At 24.5% G+C, this 20420-nt stretch overlaps 3 protein-coding genes across 4 annotated transcripts; 2 read left to right on the top strand and 1 right to left on the bottom strand.

Annotated features, from left to right (window-relative positions):
* Positions 1-347: 347 nt before the first annotated feature.
* beta4GalT7 (beta-1,4-galactosyltransferase 7) lies at positions 348-2441 on the bottom strand. Its single transcript, XM_011504819.1, has 5 exons — positions 2138-2441; positions 1625-1827; positions 1185-1408; positions 786-932; positions 348-617 (listed from the first exon to the last, which is right to left on the bottom strand). Exons 1-5 carry the CDS (start codon positions 2238-2240, stop codon positions 350-352), a joined length of 945 nt encoding a protein of 314 aa, XP_011503121.1. The 5' UTR covers positions 2241-2441; the 3' UTR covers positions 348-349.
* Positions 2442-3196: 755 nt separating this feature from the next.
* On the top strand, positions 3197-5732 carry LOC105364163 (sperm flagellar protein 1). The gene is made up of 4 exons (XM_011502037.1): positions 3197-3490; positions 3911-4183; positions 4504-4710; positions 5205-5732. The coding sequence occupies exons 1-4, from the start codon at positions 3322-3324 to the stop codon at positions 5474-5476; spliced, it is 921 nt and encodes a 306-aa protein (XP_011500339.1). The 5' UTR covers positions 3197-3321; the 3' UTR covers positions 5477-5732.
* A 5425-nt stretch (positions 5733-11157) lies between these two features.
* Positions 11158-20420, top strand: LOC105366220 (retinol dehydrogenase 14). Of its 2 annotated transcripts, none has more exons than XM_011504617.1 (5): positions 11158-11250; positions 13661-13939; positions 16344-16583; positions 19403-19785; positions 20186-20420. In XM_011504617.1, exons 2-5 carry the CDS (start codon positions 13669-13671, stop codon positions 20288-20290), a joined length of 999 nt encoding a protein of 332 aa, XP_011502919.1. In that variant the 5' UTR covers positions 11158-11250; positions 13661-13668; the 3' UTR covers positions 20291-20420. The 2 variants fall into 2 exon arrangements, with proteins under 2 accessions (XP_011502919.1, XP_011503001.1); XM_011504699.1 differs by lacking the exon at positions 11158-11250 and adding an exon at positions 12253-12450.

Genomic DNA, 20420 nt, shown 5'->3' with positions numbered 1-20420 from the left:
AGGTTAACAATTTTTTAATTCAATTGTTTTTTATTATTCTGTATATATTTTTTATTTATTCAATAATTTATTCGATTTTCATTTGATAGTAGGTAATTCAAATAAATAGGGTATTTTAATTATAAATTAAAATTAAAATCCCCCTAAATATAAACAATTGTTTTCTAATTATTAAAATTCTGCATTAAAATTAAAATTAAACTGAATACAAATTACTTTTGTATATTTATACAACGAATTATAATTTAATTTATAAATCACTGGTAATTACAAAGTTTTTTAATATAAGTTATTTAAAACTAATACATAAAAACAAGGTAAACTTATAATATAATACATATAATTTTTATTAACGTTTTATTTTTTTATCATTAGTCTTTTTATCCTTTGTTACATTATTGGTATCACATTGACACCAAGGTGTAATAAACTCATCACACATTAATGAAATATTTAAAATTGTCATTGGTGTACTTGCTATTGTTGCATTAATTGAATTTTCTATTTTATAAGACACATTATGTAGACCTGTTTGCCGATCACGTTTTCGAGTAACTTCTCTTTGATTGAAACACTTTACCATATCTCTTTTACGATGATTTCTATTATGATTATGTCTGAAACATTAAAATTCTTGATGAGTTAGTTGAACAAAACAAAACACTTTTTCATCAGAAATACAAATAGTAAATAATTCCTTATTTTATGTTTGAAATATTAACATTAATCTTTTTATAACAATGTTAAATATTATATCATTGGAAAAAAATTCACTTTATTCTCACTTAAATGTGCCTTGAATTCCTGTTAGAAGATTTGGTGGTCGTGTAATATTTAATCCAGCTTCCTTCAGTCTTACATAAAATTCATCATCTTCTAGCCCCCATCCCCAATATTTATTTGACATTCCATTTACTTGTAAGAAATGTTTTCTGAAAATTATCAATATAAATTAAATGAATATATAATAAATATAATAAATATGTAAATGCTTTAAAACTTGAATAATACTCAATAAAATAAAATAAAATAATTTAAAATCTGACAATCATAAAATTTATCAATAATTTTCATTTTACTTAAATATTACGATTATAAAAATATGTAAAATATGGTAACAATTTGTAATTATTAACTTTTTGTAATTAGAAAATTATAATTTATTATGTTTCATTTATATTTACCTATTAATTAATAAAATTCCACCTATAAAAGTTGGATAATGATATCTTGGATGTAATTCTGGTGAAGAAATATGTAACGGGCCATTTTCAGGATAAAAATATTGTAACTCATCATTCATTGGTAAGAGATCTATATCATGCATAGCAATATAATCAAAATCTTGTTTAATTTCTAAAAAACCTACATTTATAAGTGATGCTCGATTAAATCTATATCTATCTATCTGAAAAAATAATTAAACACAACTTTGCTATTTGAAATAAAGATACGGTAATAAATATAATTACAAAAGTTAAATGTATTTGATTTACTTTATTGAAAATACTTTTTTGTAATTATATTATTGAAAGAAATTAAACAATTTTGTACAATATAATTTATAAATTCTGTTAGAAAGTTTATTTACATCCAAAATTATTTAGTCCATAAATATACCTACCTGATTTAAAATAAATATATGGTAGTCTATATCTTGTTTATCAAGAAACTTCTTCATATGTGGAGCAAACATTAACAATTCTTCAAAGCGATCTCGAAATGGCACTAATATGGCTAAATGATGCTTGTGGTGTTTGGATGCTACTCTATTCACATTTTGTTCATGTAAATCAATCTTATCTATATTATTACATTTACATTCTTCTGCAAACAATAAGTAAAACAATTTATAAAGTAGTTAAAATTATTAAAATATATATATTCAATATATTAGTAATTGATAAAATTCAATTAAAATTATTTATATTTTATGACTTTCAGATAAAGGTTTAAGATTATATCAAATATTAAAATATAAATCATGAAAGGAAGGACATAGCTTTGAAGCATTTGTGTAATTTGACACTTTCAAAAATCTATTAAAGTAGATGTAACTCTATGGTCTATTTATTCGTTTTTTTTATTAAAAATGGGCATATTTATGTATATGTTTTATAATATAAATTGTTGATACCTATACTAATTGGAGCGATGCTAATCAAACAAGAAATTATAAAAGTAATAAAAATACATGTAAAAATGTATTTAAATTTAAAACTCGTTAAAAGTACTTTCATAATCACGTAGGATAATTCAAAACACTGAGCACCAATGGAAAAAGCAATTTTGCAAATGAATCCATGACATTTTTAGTTTTTACACTCGTTTCCCATAAAAATAACTAAGAATCAAACACATTATATTCAATTTGAATTATATCCTTACTAATTTTAAAGACCCCAGGCTTGGTGCTACTGATTACCCAATGATAAACTTAAACTCACCTAACCTATATGATATTTTTTCAAGTAAACTACCCGCCCACACATTAATCTATACTTGTTTTAAATATTTTAAAAGGTTTTTAAATTAATTGCATATTTTTTAATTATACTTATTATAAGTAATAGACAATTATATCTATTAATTTAAACAATACATTATCATTTAATCATAATTATAATTTTCTAAATTTATTACATGATAAACATATTTTTGAAGAAATGTTTTTAACGAATTATAAAAACTATAATATTGAGATGTAATATTGTTTTTTCAATGTACACGAATATTTGTATAATTATGGCTCGTTGTAGATACATATATTGGATATTTTTTATATAATATTAAAAATTTTGAAATTTCGTTTAATAATGTATTGAATTAAATTGAATTTGGTAAATTTTATTTGTAACTCAAATGAATATATTCATTACGATAATATTAAATAGAAAAAGTCTTTTAGTTTATGTTAAACTTATTTTATACAATGATTTATTTTAAACAATTTATACTACATACATGAATATATTTTAAAAAATTGATCATTATAAAAATATATAAAAAGACAAAAATTAATTACACGTAATTATATGCATATTTTATAAAAATCTTAAAATTCACATATTCGAACGTCTTTAAAAAATAAAACAGACTCGATGATTAACTTCGCAAACTTCGAAGCAAATATATATTTATAGAATAATAAATTCTTGTATATTTATATAATTAGAAATAATATTAAATGGATTAATAAGGGGTTCTAATATGAGGTAAAAATCTCTTCCTGCGCTGTATTAAACTTAGTAGTTAGTAAATAAAACGCGATTTATTCGGTTTTTATGAGATCTTATAACCAATTTTAAAAAGTCTGTGAAGATGACTATAACGCAAGAGTTATATAAAGATGGCCATATATCAGATAAAAGTGATAATATATCGGTATATAGTGAAAATCCAGCCAGAATCGAAGACATTTTCGAGTGGGTTGATGGCTTACCTTTATCGAAGACTACGAAAAATTTAGCTCGGGATTTTTCTGACGCAGGTACCTAAATGAATGTTTTTATTTAACTAATACAATTTCATATGTTCAATGAAAAATGATTTTTAATTAAAATTTATGGATGTTATTAATAAATTATTAATTCGACTGTACATTACTAAATGCAATTTAAAAATAACCCAATATGCTATATTATTGTATTCAAGTATTATAAATAAATTAATAAAAATATATGATAGAAATCCATATTGAAAATTGAATATTAACTGATTAATAGTATATTGTTATTAAATTATTATCATTTGCTTTTCCCGTATAGTATGTAAGAATAATAGATTCTCATTTAAAATACCATTTTATAAATATGAAATATTAATACATTTTGTATATCATAAATCGTTTTATTTGATAAGAAGATTCAAATGTAACTAAATCCAAACTTAAATAATTTTAATATTCCAGTCCTCATGTCAGAAATCTTGAAGTACTATTATCCGGGTCTTGTAACAAAACATAACTATATACCAGCTAGTGGGGTGTTCCTGAAAAAAGAAAATTGGAATACCTTAAACCGAAAGGTTCTCTCTAAAATTGACTTAACTCTAAGCCCAGAAACGATAGACCAACTGGCGCACTCACAAGTTGGTGTGATTGACAAAATTCTTGCAGATTTCCGAGAGAAGCAGATGTTGAGAAAGAAAGTAGGGAATAGTGGAGCAGAAGTTACTCCAACTGGTTAGATATTCTTTTAGTAGTGCATTAAAATTAATTGTATATATGTAATAATATTTATATAGTAGAGCATAAATCAGCTTGAAGGTTTTGAGTTTTAAAAAGTCTAGAAATTTGAAAGATTAAAAATACATCCGAATCAGTAGCTTAAATATTTTTTAGATAGTATGTTCGCTTTTATATTTCTAAAAATTAATTATTGTTATTTTCATTGTTAAGTATTTTACATTAAATTGAAAATTATTTGTTAAATTTAATTCATTAATTGTTCAATGATTTCCATTATAATATAATTATTCTGTTCAATAATATGTTTAACGCAGATGACTCAGACGCTGAAATAACAACAGTAAAACAACTACCTTCTCACCAAAAGTACTTATGCACTCGAATGTATCATGGGATAAAAAACTTTTTTGGCACTATTTTCGGAATCTTATTATCTATTATTTGCTTTTGGAAATGGTTTTCTAGTAAACAAATGACTCTTAAAAAAGTAACGACGATACCTTCCAAAATTCAGCCAGAAGGTAAAACAAATAATCTACTAAATAAAAGAGAATAGAATAAGTTAATGAAAAATAATCCTTTAAACTAAAAATACTTTCTACTTTTAATACTACAAATTAATTTTTTATCTTAGCTATAACCTTTAATTTTATAAATTTAGTTTTATGAATAATATTAGAGATATTTTTGCAATAAATAAAGCATAAAAATTTATCTATTATATTTATGAATATTAATACTTAAGTTTGTACTCAAATATAAATAAAAGAAATTAATATTTTATTTAAATTTAAAACAAGTAGAATTAAAAAAAGTCAAGAACAACGATTCTTTTGATATTAAAAAATATTGGATAAATACATAATTGGTTATGTTGAAATGAAACTATTTAAAAATTAAAAATACAACATATTGATTACATTATAACATAGAGCAAAAATAAACAACATGAAATATAATATGTTAAGAAAAAATGATGATATAACAATTAAGGAACAAATTTTCTTTCACATAGGAGAAAATTCTTCTGCCAAGGAAAGGAACCTACGAAAATCATACACGCAAGCATTGCAAGATCTGCGCATGAAATCTGAGATGATAAAAACGCTTTGCTATAAGATCTCTTTCCTCGAAGGTGCACTTAAATTTAAAAATATAAAAATTACAACACTCACTAGTCAATTGAAGCAGAATACACCAGAAACTTTTAGTCCTTTCATTTCTAAAATAAACACCACATCGACGAACATAACAAAACCGCGTAGGAGGCCGCGTACACAAATATAGGGGCCAATATCATTGCTGTTTTCCGTTTTCCTAGTTACTCGGACAAAGATGCAGATAATATGCCCTAGGCAAAATTTAAGGAAAGCAAATGACGAGAAGGACGTGGACTCTTACCGGTCACAACAACTACCACACGCCATAATTTATTCATTATTTTTTAACAATTTCATTATCCTTTCTAAGCTATAAGCGTCTGTATGGGGCGGAAATTGTAGAAAAATATGAAATATTAAATTTCACCTGTATATAAGCCTATCGTCTCTTTTGATAGTTATGTATTACAGTTTATATTTACAAATTTTATATATTTTATTGTAATAAATATTTTTTATAATGCCGTATTCGTATTCGTATTCGTCTAATTAATGGAAAATCTAAATAACATTTAATATAGGTAATACACTTTGAATATTTTTTTCTCATTCGCCATTTTTTTTACAAAAATATGAAATAAGATTTTTATGATAAAATGTTTCAACAAAATTAAGACAACACAAAATATGCTATTATAATCATTTTATAGTATTTTATAATAATTTTTAATAATAGTTTTTTACTATGTGTTTAATGAAATACTACTCATAACATTAAATGATATTATTAAATAACATTAAATTTTTAGGAATTCTAACTTGAAAACATTCATTTTTATATTACGATTGATATGAAAATATTGTAGTTCCAAAACTAGAGTCCAGATCCAATCATTGTGAATATTATATTCATACTTAACAGTGCTTATAAATGCAACAATTATGATATAAATTCATCAATTGTGATACGCTTCCACGCATCACGCAGTCAAAACGTAGAGCATTAGTTTCAGTAAATTATGTAAAGAAATTAAAGCAGTTTCATTAAATTACTGCTATTTCAATACTATTATCAATTTTTTTTAATCATACTTCTTAAATAAATGAAAATAAATGCAAACGATGAAAACCATGAATTTTTCAAAAAAGAAAAGAAATCGTAACTATCATAAGCCCATTTTGATGACAAAAATCATGTTAATAATTGTACAATTATAAAATTCACTTATGGCATTACATTTTAAAGAAATTGTCTATTTCATTTTATCAACAAAAGTTAGACAAAATATACTTAATAAACAGATTTCAAATTATACTTCATTTAAATATATATTTAGTGAACGTTACAAAAAGGGTCATCTCCCTCCTTTACACTGTCTTGCTCTCACTCGTTCTCTCTACCTATCTATGTGAATTTTTATCTTTCAATGGAAATTGAGGTAACGGTACCAACAAAAAAATTATAATTTTCATTTTTGTCATAGATTCAAGAAAAAAGTTCAATCAAACTTTAAAGTCTTGTCTAAATAATACAAACTACATAGTTAAAAATACATAAGTATATTTTTACAAACTTTAAAATAACTTCAGAATAAAAATTTATTTTCAAGTAACGTCATCATAACCCTATGATAGCAGATAATAAAATTTTATATATAATAGAGCATTAATATGATATAATTTCAAATAAATATTAACTTTTATTATTCTATTAAAAATAAATAATAAAGAATAACAAAGAACACTCACTCCTATAAAAGTATGTTTCTTTTTTAAATTTTGTATATTTATACTCTCATTTTATAGTATTTAACAATGTATATCATGTTGATAATGTTTTCAGATTATTAAATGTGAATAAATTTTTATGCATAAAAAAAGCGAAAATTTGAAAATCTTTATAGTATGAAAAGCGTAATAGAAAAATCATTTACTACACTACAATAATATATATATATATATATATATATATATATGTAATATATATATGATAGTAATAATAGATCATTTTTTAATTTCATTGACTAATACTATATATACCAGATAATTAAAACAGTATATGTATATGTAGACGAATGATCTCTGTATTATATATAATATATTATATATAATCGCCTCTGGGTATGTGCGTACACACGTATGTACAATATTAGATATCTGTAATATTCGATATAATCGATTATCAGTTAGATTATTAATTACAGGCGTAATTATATAGATTTATAAATATAGTGTCATTTAATAATTTCGAAATTAATAAATTCACGATTTTTTTTTGTATTCAAATATCATTTACCAAATCTTTCAATAATACAACAATATTTCAAGTGTTATGATAGAATAATATGTTTAAAAATAAATTTTTCAACTTTGTATTGATCTTAATCATTAAAAAATAAGATAATAGACTTCAAAATATAATTCAATGATTATAAAATTAGTTATTCATTTTAAAATCAAATTTATATTATATTATTAATTTCCATATAAAAATTTAAAGTACAAAATGTTAATAATGTTTTCGTATTTGAAACTATGCTACTACAATGTAACTTATTTAGAAATATACGAATTGATAGTTGCTATTTTCTTAAAAGTTATTGTATGAAATATTTCTAAAATAAATTGTTAAATACATTTTTTAAAATATTAATATTAAAAAATATATATTGCGAATAAAACCCAAATCTTATAAATGTTTTTAAATTTGAAGAATAAATTAAATATTATTATGTACAAGAGCAGCCATCCAATAGGTATATAATACATTTAAAATTCATTTAAAAACCTTACTAAAAAATTGAAAGTGCAATTATTAAAATTAATTTATAGTCCTTATTCATATCCACTCTATTAATAGAGCTTGGCCGTTCCTAGTATAATTATAGTACAAATACCCTAGTGTTACTACAGTATAATGTACCATTCAATAGAATACTAGTTTCATAGCAATAAAATATTCGAATTTCTGACTATGATAATATGTAGTATATCTTCATAAATTATAAACTAACGAGAACGGTATAATATAATTTAATATAACAATTTATCAGTTAAATTTGTTAATTTGTCAATGCTGCAAATTTAATAGTAATTGCCCAACTAATTTTCAAGATAATTAGTAAAATAATGCATCCGATTTGTTTTAACAAAAATTATATGTTTATTCACATGTACATATATTATTATTATATGTTAAATAATTAATTATATCGTATTTATTATTGATATTTCGCTTTTATGATTTTTTTCTAAAAAATTTATCAATTATTTTCATGTTTTAATTTACCTTATTGTATGAAATAAATAAATTGCTTGTATAAATATATAAAATATAAAATTTTAAACAATAAAAATTATTACTCTTAACATAAATAGTTCTTCACAATTATTATTGAAAACTTTTATCAAAGATTATATTTTAATTTTTAATATTTTATTTTTTAATATATTAATATGTTATATAATTAATATTTTAATACATTAATTTTATTTCTAAATGGTAGCCTTATATATGCATAAATAGAAATTTGGTTAAAATATTATTGATGAACATCTTTACTAGTAACTATATTGAATATAATGATTAGTTTAATAAGCATTCAAAAACGTTATAAAATTTTTTTTAGATATTTCCACAATATATTTTCTGTATAAAGTAACTTTCTAAGTCATCGTTGACCTACAATTTATGTCAACGATTTGCATTCCTTTTTGAAGTTAATATTACATTTCATTTTATATCTAATTCTATGGAACAGAAAGGAAGACATTATATAAATAGAAATAAATAAAATATTTAATAGTCGTAAAATCGAGTATTAAGCTTTACAACAACTTTTATTTTAAAAATATTATTTATTTTTTTCAGTATTGTATCTTAAAGTGGTGTAAAAGTAATTGTAAAGTAAATAAACCAATAACAACATTTTTCCATATATTAAAAAATATTTTTACCAAAAATATATTTATATTCTATTTTATAATATATTTCGAAATATTTGCACAGAAAATATATGAAAATGTTACAGATGTAGTAATAAACATTAAATAAAATGAAAAAGAATAATCATAACTTGCTGTATTTATTGTATTATCATCGGTAGCTAAACATTTTCCGCTGAAAAGTAGGGGAACTGTTTTATACATCATAAGTTTTATTTACTTTGTTACATTTAATTGTAATTTCGACATATATATTTATTCAAATATATATATATATATATATATTATTTGGATTTTTATCTATTTGAATAAATGAAAATTGAAGTCTATTACAATTATGCATTTACTTTTTATATTAAAAGCTCCATTTGAATAACTTAGAAATTCTTTCATTCTCGATGTATTAATACATTCGTTGGAAATTGCTGTTGTATCTATAACCTAAATACAACAAGTCATTTACATAGTTTCACTCTATCGCCATAAATTCGAATTATTCATAAACAAATTTCTTTCACAGAAAAAATATTTCTTCAAATAGGAATATCGAATAGTGGAACAATTTTCTCATATCAATGCCATCGATTACGAATGGAAATATCAATTTTCGATTATTCGTATAATTAAAATATTCATACGCCAGTCGTATTCTCTCACGCTCTAGAATTTAAGGCCAGATCTCTAATCTCTAAAATATATTTAAAGTTAAGCAAGAATGTTGGCCAAATGATGATTTCAATGACGCTTAATTAGTATTCGCTTATTCACCGTATTGCAAAATTTAGATGCTAAATGACATAAAATTTGTAAGTTAACGGAACCAAACGATTTCGTTTTAATTTAAATTACTTGCATTTCAATGCAATTACAATACAATCAATATCCAAATTTCACTCAAATGTGTACTGTACATAGGTTAAAGATACCGTTTGTGAGTTATATTTCCTATTACTTGTATATAATTATTCTATATAACTAGATTATCTTTAACTTCATAGTCCTAATATTATTAATAAATATTTTCATGTAAATTCTTAATTTTTATTTATAATTATTTCATTAATATATCAATTATAAAATTAAAAAAAAAAATTATTATTTCTTTAGAAAGTTTTTAAAATATGCCAAATATTAGTTCAAAAATATGGAATGAAAGTTTGTTATCAATTTAGTTTTCAACTTTAAAAACAATTAAGTCAATTGTTCAAAATTATTTTTGACATAATCATGTAATAAGACATTACTTTAAACAGCTTTAAAAGAATATTATAAAAATTATATATATAAAAGTGCAAAGGCTGTTACAATTTTCATTATTAATAATATTATTGTTTATTCTGTCGGACATAATTTAATCACATTTCTAACATTGTATAATTCTAGATTATAAATCACAGAAAATAAGCAATTCTTTATTGTCGGAGAACTTCAAGTTCCAGAAATTACAGAATTTTTTTTACAAAAAGAATTTAAAAAATAAGAAATTTCTCTTTTTAACGCTTATATAAATCTTTACACGCACGCATACACAAAGGCAAAGAGGAGCACCCCCCTTCCTCTCTATCGGCATGCTTTTCTTTCTATTCTTTCTATTACATATATCTATCTATTTAGCCATTCGTTTATTTGTCCGTATGTCTACCAAATTTATCAATGTATGTCTAATCAATTTTGGTAGTTAGATTTCCAATTGCTAATATTCGAGAAATGATATAAAGTATTGGAAAGACATTTTAGAGAGTTAAAATTCTACGATATTAGCTTGTAAGCACAGTCAACGCAAAAATCCTTCAAAAAAACGTCAAATGCACTTAATCTTGTGGCGCCACGTATTCGATTCCGAGCACGTCTATGGTAAGTCCTGGAACATCATCAGGTGGGGGATATACTAATCGTATTTGTCTCTCCATCTCACCATCTCGACGAGGACCGCGCGGATACCGCAAGTTGAATGCACGCGCATAGTCCAACGTGAGCAGACGCTCATCGACAACAATCACGAGAGTAACCGAAAACGTAAGTCACGCTTACATTACCGATATTTTTATTAATTTGCATCCTCTTTTGTCTGCGGTTCCACTATATAATTGAGCCACTTGTTGAATTCTTTGAGAAGTAACATTTTGTAAAAAAAATTCTATAGTATATATCTTTTTGGATTTACTTATATAAAACATAATTTTAATCTATCCTAAATTTACACGTCGAAATTTAAAAAAAAAAAGATTGACTCGATATTTTATAAATTTGATAATAAATTTTCTTAAGTAATTATTTTTAAAAAACAGAAAAAAAATTAGATTTCAGATAAAAAAATAGAAAACAGAAAAATTATCAAAGTAAATTATTGAAATTTATTCCTTTAAGATTTTTTTAACAATATATAAAATGTAATATTTATTTAGCATTTGTTATTAAAGGATTTAGATACATGAGATATACTTTAACCTTTTTAGAAAAACTATATTCTAAAATTATATAAAATATAACATTTAATACGCTATAATTACTTGATCAATTGATAATTTATATTATTTTTACAATGTTCAAAGAAAAGATTTTTATTCTATTTCCTACAAATTCTCTACATATTAAAATACAATATAAAACCAAATCATATTTCTTGAAACGTTAAAGATCCTATTAGAAATAGATATTTAATTGAAAGTAAATGATTCGATTATCTAAAACATTTTAACGAATAAATTTAAATAACACGATTGCAAAATATTTAAAGAAGAAATATTAAGATTCAATAATCAGAGTTCTTTTATTAGTACTTTCACTAAATCGGATAGTTGCTTCATTATGCCCTGAGAAATTCGTGTTACACAAATAAAAACGTCAAATTTCACACTGTAAGTTGATTCATACGTTGATTCATATAATTAAGAAATCTAATGTTGCCTGAATCATAAATCCATCATAGCACTCCCAAGTCATACCGGATATTTGTTTTTCAACGGGCTACGCGTGAATCGAAGATATGTCCGGTCAAACCTCCTGCGTGTCACCAACAATTCGTAAAAGAAAGCGGACGAAATGTCCAAAATGGCCGCGCGTGCGCTACAGAACCGGCGTATACCCTGAAACCGGTTCCCGACGTTTACCTTGACTGTGGCTGCAAATCATCCACACAGTTGTCGTTAGATCGTTGCGCGTGTGATTACTCGTATCTCGGCCTCGAAAGTTTGGAAAGTCCTGAGTGTCCGTCCGGTGAGTTTTCTCATTTGCTTTTGCTCCCACGACCAATCATCCACTATTTTCTTCCTCCGTTTCCCTCGAACTACTTGCATCTTAAGATAACTAAATAAATTTAAAACGATTAAATAAATTTCAAAAACGATAATTAAAAAATCTATACCTAATTATTACAATCATGTGCTTATTCGTCCATAATTTTGTATATGAAAAACCGCTAAATATGTATTTTCAAATACATTAATATGATGACATTTCGTGAAACATACAATTAAAAAAAAATCATACAAGTAATATTTACGGCTATGGCTGCTAATAAGCTCGATGTCTTTGGTAAACGATAATGTTAGTTGTGTACTTTTACGAATTATATTGCACACGGTTTACATATAATATTACGATAAACTTCGATTTATGTTATATAGATTTGTTAGGCAAAAAAAAAACTTGTTTGTAGTTAATTTTTTATATAATTATTAAATATTATTAGAAAATTTTAAGATAATATAAATGTATATGACATACTTGCATCTAGTAATATTTAACACATAGAAACATAGTGCAAATATATATCAATGTAAAATTAACTTACTATTAATTAATTAGAAGGTAATATAAAACTTGAATTAGTATGAAAATTCAGAACTCAGAAATTTTATTCCAACTTTTCTCCTCGTACATTGTTAGTTCTAATTAAAAATGAATAATATTACGTGTAATAAAAAAATATAATACTTCAGCAAATGCAAGACAGAAAATACCAACGAATACTTATACTGAATTTTCTTCAATAATAGAGAAAGTCACCATAAAGATAATTTACTACAACAATATTCTGTATATCATTACTTTAATTCATAAATATTGCATATGACGATTGAGAAATCTACAGTGACACAAATACGAAATAAAAAACTGATGACTCGGGTACACTTTCATTAACGTAGAAAAAATCTGATCCCAAAAATACAGTTAGTAAAAGTTCTTGACTTACATTCTATAGAATTACATACCTCGGTTATTATTTTATTTTTAATAATGATTCTGCAACGAGCTGACGACTCGATTAGCTAACAATGCATTTCACAATTGTTTGGGAATAGCGAGGCAATAAGTTAAAAATAGAAAAAAAATGTAGGTTTCTTTTTTCTGTCCCTATCAATTGCTTCCATTATATTCGTCATCATCATCATCATCATCATCATCATCACCTACTCAATGGCAGGCAGCACGATGTTTCTAAACATTTGGACATGCTCGATAATATGCCTGCTGGTAGCCGCGACCATCATCGGCGGAGTTATTTTGCTTCTACTGCTCCTGCGGGTCTACATTTACCTCAGTACCGGGGTCTGCAAGAGCAAGGTCAGCATGAAGGGCAAAACCGTGTTGATAACCGGCTGTACGTCGGGCATCGGCCGCGAAACCGCCAGGAATCTCGTAAAACGCGGCGCCAGGCTTATCATGGCCTGTAGGAACGTCGAAGCGGCCAACAAGCTCAAAGGTAGGCCACTTTAAATGATTGCTAATGGAAAAATCGATCCACGAAAGCGGAATCTGATGTTCGCGTGCGTTCCGCACATGCGTTTTATTGGCCAGCGATAGTGCGATCTTCTTCGAAGTATGCGAAAATAATTCCTCGGCTTTTTATGTTTTTAATTGAACATATCTATTAGCACGCCTTCTCCAACTTTCACTTCATACTAGATTCTGTATCCCAGTTTGAATTTATATATCTTATATATCTACTGCTATTGCAAATTATATTTTATTCGATACGTGAATCTGAAAATTTCACGTGCGCAAATTTGTAAGAATACTACTCACTAAATCGGCTCTTCATGATGAAACTTACGATTCATCATTTATTAAAACATCTCCTCCTAAATGCAAATATTACTTTATTCGAATCAAATAATGTTCTTTTGGCTTTTTCAATGCAAATTCTTCAAATGTTAACGTTATTGATTTTTCAAAAACTATTTAAAATTTTAATAATATATAATAATAATATAAAACTCACGCATCTTCATATTGTAAAGCTAATAAAATTGAACTTTTTCTAAGATATTCTATTATAAGATAATCCAAGTATAAGAAAATTATCAAAATAAATACAATTCTAAACACCGACTAGCGCACGTATAATTAGTAGAATAGGCAGAAGAAGCCATTCTTATCAAATAATGTATATTTTGTTAAGACTACATTACCAAAAACAATTGAAATTTTACGTATAAATAAAAATTTATCCTCCATACATCAAAAAATACTTGAAAAATAAACTTTTAAATAAATAATAACGATATTTACAATAACAACAAAATGATATTGATAAGAAGTAACCTTGCTTATTTTGATAATATTGTTATAATATTGTTACATAATAAAGATATCTCTCAATTTCCGAAACTACTAAACAAAAATGCAATTCTTTTTATATATAGGAGCAGTTTTCGTATTTAAAATTTTTATAATAAATTCTTTCCATGTTTCATTGATTTAAAAAAATATATTAAATTCTAAATACAATATTATATAGTGTTATTATTTTTTCATTAATTATTATAATTCTAATTAATAAATATATTCCAATTACATGAAAAATTTGATTCCGATATTTGTTTTAACGTTTAACTTTAAAATGAATAAAATATGAAAAATTCAATTCAATATTAGTCGAATCAGATTAGATTTATAACTTTTTTCTGATATACTTTTTTCTATTAGCACTGCAAATAGCAAAAAATTAAACGTGATTTTTTTTTAAATTAACCATTGACAACAAAATCAATTACAAAATATAATAAATATTTATTCATTATCGTTCTGATGTCGAAGTTTCATTAAATTATGATTCATTACTTACGAATATTATAATTTAGCCTTCTTACTTTTATAAAACAACGGAAATTTTTATTTAATATTAGTCAAATTCAGTAATATGTATATATTATATTAATAATATGAATATTCAGTGATTATAAAAAAAGTTATGCGACATTTTTATATGCAATATAATTAAAGAGATCCGCTGGTTGAATAAACGTAATATCTTATATTAATACATTTAAAATATAATTGTATGTATTTGCAAAATTTTGGCTGACGATATTTCCTTCTGAATCAACTTCCAAAGGCATGAACGAAATTCTGTTTCAACGAATGTAGATACCACCTTGCAAATAAAATATTAAAGAACCAATGTAATTAAAAATTGCTTAAATCAAGAACATACAAATAAAAATTTAGTAAAATAATATATATATATATATATATATATTATATATATATATATTTATTTATTTATAGGCAACATTTTTAGTCCTTATAATTTATATACACATATTAATTAACTTATTAATATATAAACATTAAATAAGCATCAATAAACTGTGAAATAGTAAACAATTTTTTTAATTTAATAGTACAATATATAATTTTGAGGATGTATATTAAAATTAATTTTCTGAATTAATGCTGCTTACATTATTAGATCTGTAGATTAATACTTTGTTATTACTTTTGTTGTAAATATTTTATCGATATCTTAACACAACAAATAAATTGTAAATGGAATTTATAAGATTTCATATTACAATTTGAAAATAAAAATTAATCAATATCATTAAAACGATCGAATACTTTATAAAATAAGTATTATTTAAATATTATTAAAATTCAAGAACATTATGAAAATATTTGGAAAAAATTTGGTACTTATACTTATAATTGTATTTTAATAAATAATAATGTAAAAAATAATAAAAATCTTTAAAAAAATAATAATTTAAAAAATAGTATTTTAAAAAAGCTGTAAAATTTGTAATGGTAAAAATTTGTAATTGTAATGGTAATTGACATATAATTATTGTAAATGTTAAACGAAATGTACAAAATGTTCATAGATGAGCTAATAAAGGAGAGCGATAACCAGGAAATTGTCGTACATAAGCTAGACCTATCGTCCCTAGAGTCGGTGCGAGACTTTGTTAAGCAAGTGAATAACGAAGAGAAACGGTTAGACGTACTGATACACAATGCTGGTACAGCAGAAACTTTCAGTAAGAAGATTAGCATCGACGGCATCGAGATGACCATGGCCACGAATCACTACGGCCCCTTTTTATTGACGCATCTTCTGATTGGTAATTATTGCAACGTAGCAAAATAATATTAAACTCGGATGCCTAATATCATAAAATTTTTTCTACTACATGCTCATAAGCGCTGAATAATAAATAAAGACCTCGATTCATTCATAGATAAATAAATCATTATAAAAAATTTCATGATTGTTAAAAAATTTATTAAATGCTTATAACATATAAAAATATCTTTAATATTTAACGTACCCAACAGTGAAATTCAATACCTGCATATAATGAAAAAATTACAAATAATAAAATAAAGTAATATGAAAAATTATAATTATATTTAATCAATATTTGTACACATGTTTAGGCATTAATAAATTACAATAATGATACAATCCTTACAAATTGATGATTAAACAAATTTCTTCTCTTGTCCTTTGCTACTCTATCAAGTCAAAAATGAAAAATATTAAAATATATTTTGCACATTATTGTATACATTACAATATATTCTTTTACATATTATAATAAAATTTTATTTTTAAGTAATTCATTATGGTAAAATTCCATAAGTAAAATTTTCAATATTATTCATTTCGTTAAATAATCGAATCTAAAAATATCTGCTTTTACTTTTTGTAAGAAATATAAAATATTCTTATAAAATTTAATAATTTTTTATCTTTTAAATTGAATATTAATTATATATATTATGAAACTAAACAAATGTAATTGCATTAAAATATAGGCCACAAATCCAATTTATTTAGGAATAATATCTTTATATTAAATTACATTGTTTAAAAATGATCTTTGAATTAATTGCTTAAATAAATAAAAATAGTTCAAATTTATAATTATAAGATATTGATATCATACACAAAGTTATATATAAAAATAAAAATTGAAAAATTCTGTAATAAAAATTTATTTTTATTCTTTATTTTATGTGATACGTATGATTTATTGTCTAGAAAAATCAATAAAAATATAATCGGTTGCATATAAATTAATCGTTACATTCTTTCAGTCTTACATTATTTATTTTATATTTTAATTTTTTACTTTGTACTATCCGAATTCAAGCCCTTTCATTCTTATGAAGCTCTTATGCTTTTCGCTACGAAAATAATTTTCTCTATATAAAATTATCTTTTTCTGTTTGAATTTTCATTTATGCATGTAAAATTTATTATGGTGCATTGATAAATCATATAAATATGACCATACGTTTGTAAATTATGTAAATAACATACAAATTCTAACAGACTTATAGATTAAAAAGAACAAAATATAATATATCGATAATAGCAGCTATTCCGAATTTTATAATAGCTCTTATTGTTTCTTGTACTTCATTAGATACTCATTTCTTAGATTATCTATAATAATTTATACATCCATGTAATTTAATATCACTGGTCACGCTACTGATCAAAACCACGCGATACTGTCACAAGCTCTCATTCCTCCTTATTTTCATCGTTCTTCGCCCTTTATCATCACGCAATTGTCATGCTGTTTTAAACCAATAAATTTTATATTTATACTAAAGATAAAACATGTGACATTATGCTTGGTGGTACTACCTAATAATAAACATTATATTAAATGTAATTATATTAAAAAATAACTACATTATCAAATATGGCCGTTCATATCAAAACAAGATTTCATTAATTACCATAATAGTCCATAATTTTTTTAGAAATTCATCATTCTTCAAATGGTGGTTGCTACTTCTAGTTCCTACATAATATCCACTTCTTCTTCAACACCTTAACGCCCATCTCCTTGAACTCTATTGAAGTGAGGGAGAAATAACTTCCGTAAGGTGTACGGAAATACCTTTTGCCGTAATCGCAAACCGTGTCCCCTTTTACCATCACGCTTATTATTTTACTAAATAATAGTCTAACTGAAAGCATCTCTTTAGCATCTAACAGAGTATTATGTACTCATCTATAAATAAAGCTATTATTTTTCCAGCTTTTTTTGTTTATTCTTTCTTGCATTATATATTCAGTCGATCTGCAATTATCCTATGTCTTCTATATAATAATAGTTATATTTATATAATTATAATTGGACATATATAATAATTAAGATTACAATGAAGAGATGATAGTATGATTAGGATGATAGAAAAAAAATATTTCGATAATTATTTGACATCACGATAACGAATTATTTTTAACGATTTTATATAAATACTATATATTTTATATAAGAAATAAAATATATGAACGTAATTTATTATTATTCTTATGAGTAATTGAGATTTTTTAATATTAAAAATAAGTAATTCTCTAATTGAATAATCGAATTCGTTCCTTGATATAAAAATAACTGACAGCTAATTACTCTCATTATTACAAAGTCTAAATATAAGATAAAACAGATCTTTAAAATAAGATTATAATGAATTAATATTTTCATATATTCATTAGATTTTGTTTTAAATTTCATTAAAAAATCGTTTGAAATTGTATAAAATATATTATTCGCTTATTTCTTAGTTGTATTTAACTTTCTTTTCTTCTATACTTCTTCGTGTAAATTAAAAAATAATAAATCAATAAACTGTATTATTAAATAGATTAATATCCTAATAAATTACAAGGCATTTTTCAATCACATCAAATATTAGGCTGTTTCCTAACCTTTAGTTTTTTTATTTCATAACTTTTTTTATAATAGATAGATTCTATATAGATACATATAGTAACGATATATGCATAAAGCCCTATTATACATAAGTTAACTTTTATTTTAATATATGGATTCTGATAATCAAATATTGCATTCTCACTGCTCTAAATGGAAAACGATAGTTTCACAACTCTTCCTTATTTCCAATTTTTCTGCAGATTTGTTAAAACGCTCAGCTCCAAGTCGCATAGTCGTGGTGGCGTCAAGCCTGTACCGATTGGCTAACCTCAACTTGGATAATATTAACCCAACAATGACGTTTCCGGCATACCTTTACTACGTATCCAAGTACGCCAACATCATGTTCACTCTAGAGCTCGCCCGTCGTCTTGAGGGAACTGGTGTTACCGCTAACTGTCTGCATCCGGGAATGATCGATAGTGGCATCTGGCGTAATGTTCCAGCACCGCTATCCTGGGGACTCCAAGTAATTGTCAAAAGCTTCTTCAAGACACCCGAACAAGGCGCTCAGACCAGCATCCAGTTGGCCGTCTCCGAACATCTCAAGAACACCACTGGAAAGTACTTCTCCGACTGTCAGGTAAGCATAGATTTGTATACACTGTATCGATTTCTTCTTGCCGATGTTAATAAAGATGAGATTTAAAATAAGAAACAATAATTAAAACATCGTCTATGTCTACAAGTGATTTGAAATTTTCTTTTTTAATACAAATAACTACAAAAGTGAATGGCCATATGGCTAAATCAGAAGCTCATATTTCGAAAATCATTCACAAATTTATATAACTGTACACAAATAAATTTATAATGTGATATTATGTATCTAAATATTATAATGATTCATACACGTGCTCATACATATACACATTGTACATTGTTCTCTATAAATAAATTCACTTATTAATCGATTTAAGCTTAATAAATTTATCATAAATTACTTCATTTTTATATATTTTTTAATATATGTACATTTTTAGGAAAGTAGTTTATCCTCGGGAGTCAGCGATGCAGCCAAATGTAAAAAGTTCTGGGAGCTCAGTGAAAACATTGTTAAATTGCAATCTACCGACCCGAAAATATAGTGTTTCTTAATCAAAGAATAATATACAATATATTTCACGTTACATATGATAATAGATATATTTTGTTATTTTTCATATTTGTTGTCTTTATAGAATAGCTTTATGGCATTGCGCATAATTATTTAGTTTT

The sequence above is a fragment of the Ceratosolen solmsi genome, unplaced genomic scaffold, assembly GCF_000503995.2.
Source record: "Ceratosolen solmsi marchali unplaced genomic scaffold, CerSol_1.0 scaffold10, whole genome shotgun sequence".
In the NCBI taxonomy this organism is placed as follows: domain Eukaryota; kingdom Metazoa; phylum Arthropoda; class Insecta; order Hymenoptera; family Agaonidae; genus Ceratosolen; species Ceratosolen solmsi.
This window is presented reverse-complemented; position numbering and strand designations above follow the sequence as displayed.